Source organism: Dipteris shenzhenensis, chromosome 12, assembly GCF_047967505.1.
Source record: "Dipteris shenzhenensis isolate YYH24624 ecotype China chromosome 12, Dip_SZ_1.0, whole genome shotgun sequence".
Classification (NCBI taxonomy): domain Eukaryota; kingdom Viridiplantae; phylum Streptophyta; class Polypodiopsida; order Gleicheniales; family Dipteridaceae; genus Dipteris; species Dipteris shenzhenensis.
Genome location: NC_141607.1, coordinates 29,864,607 through 29,871,622, shown reverse-complemented (window position 1 = coordinate 29,871,622; position 7,016 = coordinate 29,864,607). Strand labels below are relative to the sequence as shown.

At 35.5% G+C, this 7,016-nt stretch overlaps 1 protein-coding gene across 1 annotated transcript; it reads right to left on the bottom strand.

Moving 5' to 3' along the window:
• Positions 1-3,911: 3,911 nt before the first annotated feature.
• LOC147896075 (G-type lectin S-receptor-like serine/threonine-protein kinase At5g24080) lies at positions 3,912-4,307 on the bottom strand. The gene has a single exon (XM_087382208.1). It carries the CDS (start codon positions 4,305-4,307, stop codon positions 3,912-3,914), a length of 396 nt encoding a protein of 131 aa, XP_087238334.1.
• Positions 4,308-7,016: the final 2,709 nt, after the last annotated feature.

The following is a 7,016-nucleotide window of genomic DNA, read 5'->3' as shown; positions in this document are numbered from 1 at the left end:
GCCTAAGAGTTCATACAAACAAACATTTTTATACAAACTGAGACTGCAACACACAACGCTCTTAAGAGAGATGAGTGCCAGCCTCATGTAAAAGATAATTATTTATATTATAATTAAAACTGCAACACACGACAAAAATATGATGCAACACACAACTCTTGCAAGAGAGACGAGTGCCATCTTTTCTACACACTTAAATACAATACAAAATAAATATTAAACAATTTAAAAAAACTGCAACACACAACTCTCCTAAGAGAGATGAGTGCTAGTCCTAAACAAAACAAGAGAGAGACATTAATTACTAATGAAAGACTATAACAGAAGTAAGGTGCAATAAGGTACCTATGACGAGAGCTGGTAGGTATGGAAGTAGGCAAGAGGTAGCGGGTAGGCAAGTAGGAGGTGGCAGGTAGGCAAGCAGGTGGCTCAGGAATACAACTGGATGTATTCGTACAAATACCAAAAATAACAATTGTTTCAAGTTTATACTACATTTATTCATCCGAATAACATGGTTTATTCGTACGAATAACTTTATTTGTACGAATAAAGGTTTATTCGTACGAATAAATTAGGAAAAATCATTAGATTCATTTTAATTTGAGAAAATCATGACTTTTCACGTTTTTTCGAATCGAAAAAGAAATTCAAACGAATTAATGCAACTTAATAATAATTAATCAAAATCCACTTTTTAATAATTAGTAATTAATAATTTAGGAATTAATAAAAAGTAATAGAAGCTAGTTACGTGATCAAGAACTATGAATATTGCTTCATGTTTAAATATGACGCACAAGGTTTTGCTTCTATCTATGTGGTTCATTATTTTATACACATATCTCATGACTCTACATGGTATTAGGTTTATAATGGAGCCCAAATCCATCTCATTCCTCTAAATTTGAAGCACCACCAACATTGATGCTGATCCAGATAGCAGTCAAGATGGCCAATGCACCTTCATGAATGTATAAAGTGGACAAATACTCCATTTCCATCTTCCAACAATGGAAGATGACTATCGAGTTATTGTTGGAAAATAAGAACTTCTTAAATTGGTCAATAAGAGCACAACAAAGCCTAATCCATTAGATCCTGCTAATGCTTAGGCCATCACTGATTGGAAGGTCAATGATGTCAATGCATGCCTCGAGTGTTTCCTCTACATGGAGGATGATAAAAAACAAGTGATAAGAGCACTTACCACTTCCCATCAAATATGGGAACATAAACAAATGTACAAACACACTATGTACCGTCGCAAGTTTCTAACCTAAAAGAACTCATGAAAGTGCATGTGAGTGAATTGAATGATGTTTCAAAATTCTTATGAAACTGGAGATTATCCATCGATGATCTCATGGTATCTAGGTTTGTGGTTCTGTAGAATGTTCAGGCCATTTTTCTTTTGGCCGCACCACCACCATTGTGGGAGCCTTTCATTACGACCAAAACAATGCAAGCAAATCTAACAATTTCTACCCTATTGCAAGAATATGCAATGTGAAATGCTTTAGCGTCTAGTTCTACAAACCCATCTACCTCATTAGCAATGTACTCCAATAATCATAATCACTTTAGCTCAAAATCATAATCACTTTAGGTCAAAATCATAATCACTTTAGATTGAAATCCTCAAACCTTTCATTTGGGCCTAGCTTTCCTAGTAGACAACACCCAAGATGACCATTTAATCCCAATAACAAAAATTGCAATTTTTGTGGCTCTAAGACCCATTGTTGGACCTGCAATCGCTTCGATCACTCTTCTCATGATTGTTGGGTGTTCACCAAATCAAATAAGGGAAAAAATAAATCTCGTTTTGGCAATACCAATTATGCTTGTGAATTTGACAATCATCTTGGAGATGATGAAAATTATTCCCAAACTCTGATGCCTCTTTCAATGAAAATGTATTCTTAGAGTTTTGTGTTTCATATGGACCTTATCCATGCCGTATGACCCCCACACGACCATTGAACCCACTCGTTCGACCTCGTATCTAGACACAAGCATGACTTTTCACTTAACATCTCGACATGATTGTCTTCATAAATATAAATATCTAAAGACTCCATTTAACATATGTTTTAGCAACAATAGCATCCAACAAGTTATTGGAGTTGGTTCTACTCAAATTAATCTCTTGGATGGCAATGTTGCTTAGATTAATCAGGTCTATTAGGTACTCAATCTTGCTAAAATCTTATTTCTATAATTAAGCTGACAAGCCTAGATACATCAATTGAGTTTCACCATTCTCATTGTAGAATCGCATTTCAATACTTTAGTATCCTATGGACCTTTTAGATGAGAATCCATATTTACTATTTTACCCAAAAAATTCTCACTACAATGAACTTGATCCAATGAAGTGCATTTCACATAGTGTAAACCATGAAGGTATTATCAATAAATCTTATTTAGTCCCATGTGAAGAGATATTGTAGGAAATTTTCACCACCTTTTCTTATTATGTCCTATTGTTTATTCATTTATAAGGGTCCCTGAAGGCCTAAAATTATTCAAATATCTAATTGATTTCATTCATCTTAATGTACAATATTTGTGTACTTGATGTATGGAGGCTAAGGTTATATTAAGAATGGGGAGAACTCTTTTATTCTAATTCAATTTTCATGTATATCACTCCCTATTTCTACACACATACATGGGTTATATGTGTTTATAGAAAGGACACTATATTCATATGCATTTTTGCATAATCTAGGAATTTCTATACAAAGGTAGTTACACACAATTATGAAAATTAAATTTAATGTTTTAAGTTGGGTATTTAACAAAACAAGATTTCTTATTTTTGAAAATTTTAACATGTATCAAAAGTGCCAATGCTTTCAAATAGCCTTTACATTTAAATATATATGTCGTCATTCCATGTATAAGTAGTATGAGCTCCCACTTCTCCAAGTTCAACATGATGTAGTAAATATGCTACTTTATTTGCAATTTATCTTTACCTTTGAAAATATAACATTACTTAAACTTGCAGTGATGTAATCATGAAAGCAATGTCACATCCTCTGCAACATGGCATAAGACTTTTAGGAGTCTCCTTAAGAACACCAAATTTATTATGATCATATTATTTAAACTCAATATAGCTTTTCTTGTTGGATTTTCCATAAGGCAAACAATTATGATTGGGAATATTGCACACAACTCCTTATATATGCATAAGGCAATTCTATCTAAATCTAAGAGGCCTACACTTTACACATACCATCTGACCTTAAATTGTGTATGTAGAAAATTAAAATGTTTCATGAATATGCTAGTATTGTAATGATATGTGCTTGGAGGGAAAAAAATTAAAAGGCATGCAAGTAATCCTACTCATCTCTATATAGGGATCAAAGCTAGATGCATAGAATAAGGGTGATTGCCAACACAATAGGCATGTGACCTAACTAAAGAGTGACTCATGAAATGGCCAAGGCATGGAATGGAAAGATTGGCGGGCTTTGCCAACTACCCACTATGTCTACAAGCTCTATTCCCTTATACTTCAACATCCTTTGGGCAATATTTCTACAGTTGGCTGGGAAGACATTGTATCTTCATGGATCTATGGAAGCTGGATAGAGAGTGGAGGAGGATGTGGGATAGGGATGGTGCCCTCCAACATTTGGATCACTGTGTTCATGGAAGGCCTTGAAATGGGTTCCTTTTGGATACACCAGAAGGCACTCTCTCTACTTCAGATCGGCCCTCCCTTCCAAAGTGGGATCCAATATTAACGTGTATAAGTCCCCAAGGCTCACTTGAGGATATGCCCATTCCACATATGTTGTGTTCTTGTTTCTTGTTCCACTCAAGATCTCGAGTAGGACAATCCCATAGCTATATAAATCAACTTTCAACGTAATGTTTGTAGACGACATTCACTCAGGAGCCATGTAACCAAATGTTCCTCGAATGGTAGTCATGGATCCCAATTTATCCCCGGACATCAGCTTTGCGAATCCAAAATCGGAGACTTTAGGAGAGAAATCCTGGTCCAGAAGAATGTTCTCCAGTTTGATGTCACAATGGAGGATGGAAGGTTTGCATTCCTCGTGCAAATAGCAAATAGCCTTTGCAGTTCCAAGCACAATTGTGAACCTTTTGTTCCAATCAAGTTTATGATGACACCTAATTGGATCGTTGTTGTTTGCTGACAGGAAGAGATATTTGTCGAGAGATCCATTCTCCATGAACTCATAAACTAGGAGTTTATGTGATGCTTCCACACAAAATCCACACAGACGTACCAGATTTATGTGGTGAATCGCACCCATAGTCACAACTTCTGCTTAGAATTGCTTCTCCCCCATTTTCTCCTTCATAACACTTTGTTTATTCCGAATGGCTTGTGGTTCCTGGGGTGAAAATCTTCCATAACACTTTGTTTATTCCCCCATTTCCCATGAGTACATTGAAATCTATAAAATAAAGTGATGGAACACAAGAATGATATAATTATTAGATTCTCATCATAAGATATTTATTGTATATAATAAGTTAAACTTCAAAAGAAGTAAAACCGATTTAATAAATTTAGAGAGGTGAGTTGTCCATTGAGTGAAGTAAAAAATAAAAGACCGTAAATGTGAGAGACACATGAGATGATAGATTTTGAATCGGTTTAAATCTATGAAATAAAGTGATTGAAGACAAGAATAATATAATTAGACTCCCTTCTTTCATCCATCCTAGTCCTTCTACAAGCACATTCTTCGTTTATCATCTCTCCACCCACCATGGATGTCCTTGGCATCATCGGAGATGTGGAGTCTGGAATCGGCAGTCTCAAACAATGGGTTGCTGACCAAGGAGGAAGGAGAGACACAATAATTCGACAAGGCTCTCCACTGGCACGGATGGAGAGAGAGGGATTCGATGCACAGAGGCGGACAGAGAGGGAGGAGACTCAGAAGATAGCAGAGAGCAAAAGACTTATACAATGTATTATAAAAGCATGACAAGATCTCTTGGACTTCTTAAGCAACATACGTTATCGAAGCACTCGGTATGGTCGATTTGATCAGGATGCTAAAAGAACAATAAAGGCCTCCCAAAGAGATTATAAAGAAACAATCTGTGACTGTTTTGAATTTCTTCCTTCATTGTAATTATGTTGATGATACAAAAGTGGAGTCTGTGGAAGATTGGATTGTTGAGAAGATAAGAGATCTCGGCCTCTTATCTTCTCAACAATACAATCTTCCACAGACTCCACATCCATATCCTCAACATAATTACAATGAATTCAAGGAAAAGCCCTAGTTTATCTACTAGAATATGTGCTAATTCACACTGCCAATTGGGAAGACCTTATATAAACAAGTTTTAAAATAATTCCACTATTGTTACAAAGTATCATCTATAGCCATAAACAAGAATTTAGTGTAAATGGGTGCAATCCAAGTTAAAGTGTTTAGGATTCATAACTACAGAAGATAAGATATGTCCTAATCGAAAAAAATTCAAAGCTTTGGATGAGTTTCTACCCTAAACAAATATAAAGGGTCTTTAAAGGTTCTCACGATAGGTTTTAGTTCCAATTATGAGATCTTCTAGTGTGATCTTGGCTTCTATGGCTTGTAATAGTTTTGTATTCTCTGCAACAAGTCTGGTAGGGCTGCGCAGATCATATTACAATTGCTAGTACAATTTATTTTTTTAGAATTGCTAATACAATAATAATAAAATTGAACAAATATCATAAGTAAATATCCTAATGTATTGTAACATTTAACATAAGTTTAAAAAACACTATCATTAGTCAACACAAACAATATAAAAATATTCAAGAACTCATGTTTCTTTCTACATGCTTTACAACTGAATAGAATCTAATGAGTCCTCTTGAGGCTATGATGCTCTAAGAGTACATTGAGTCTCTACTTCTTGTGTGGATGGTGTACATTGAGAAACTACTTCTGGTGCAATCGGGATAGACTCAATCTCTTCCTCCTTTGCAAGATGTGATGTTGTAGATGCACATTGAGTCTCTACTTCTTGTGTAGGAAGAATGCATTGAGTCTCTAATTCAAGTGAAGACTGTAATGCTTCTACTTGAGGCTGTGATGCAAAAGGAGACTGAATTGTGTCTTATTTTTCTTTGGGTCCCTCAGGTTCTTCGTTGACTCCATCATGTTGTTTCCCAATGGTAGTAGTAAGGTAGTGAATAGTCTTAGCCATAAAATCTTGTAGCTCGAGCTTTGTATATGCTTCTATTGAGACATGTTCAAAATTTTCATTGAGGAACAACATGAAGTTGTAGGCAATTCTCCACCCACTACTAAACTTGTCTTTCTGCTCCACTGCGAGGCGTGTCTGAAAATTTGGTTGGACTTGATGCTCCCTGATTTTCATAATCGCAGATAATAACTTGTTTGCAGACCTGTCCATCATGACATATGACAAAGTGAATTTGTGTAGTAAATAGTAAGATGCATATTCATAATGATATCATAAAAGAACACTTACTTGAACACCCCATGAAAGCCTGTAAATGAATTGACAAACCAACAATGGTGCAAGATCCCATACTATCAGACTCCAATGTGAGCTACATAAGAGCGATGAGATTTATCACAATATTAAGTATTAATTGACACAATATTACAAATAAAAGAGTAAAAGAAAGATTGAGACGATACTTACTTCTAATAATGTGGCATAAAGACGACTAGCATGCCATCCTAGTCTAAAGGTTGTAGCATTGAACAAACATCATCTACCGTCTTCTTGGTATCACTAAGTACAACTGAAAGGAGAGAATCGAGCATACACACGTGATTCTGTACTGATCTAGGAAAGTGAGATATAACTGTACTGCAGCAATAAATAAACAAATGTTAGAAGCATATCATTGAATCAAATGATTGAAGTATCAAGCCAAGAGATGTTCATATCAAACCTGAGGATAGCCATCATGACTTTGTCATTAGCCTCTTTCAAAGGGTCGGAGAGGATTGTAACTTCCTCGCTACCAAATGTCA

Bases quoted from the DNA above. Each gene is read 5' to 3' on its own strand.
- LOC147896075 (XM_087382208.1), bottom strand. From the start codon at position 4,307: ATGGGTGCGATTCACCACATAAATCTGGTACGTCTGTGTGGATTTTGT.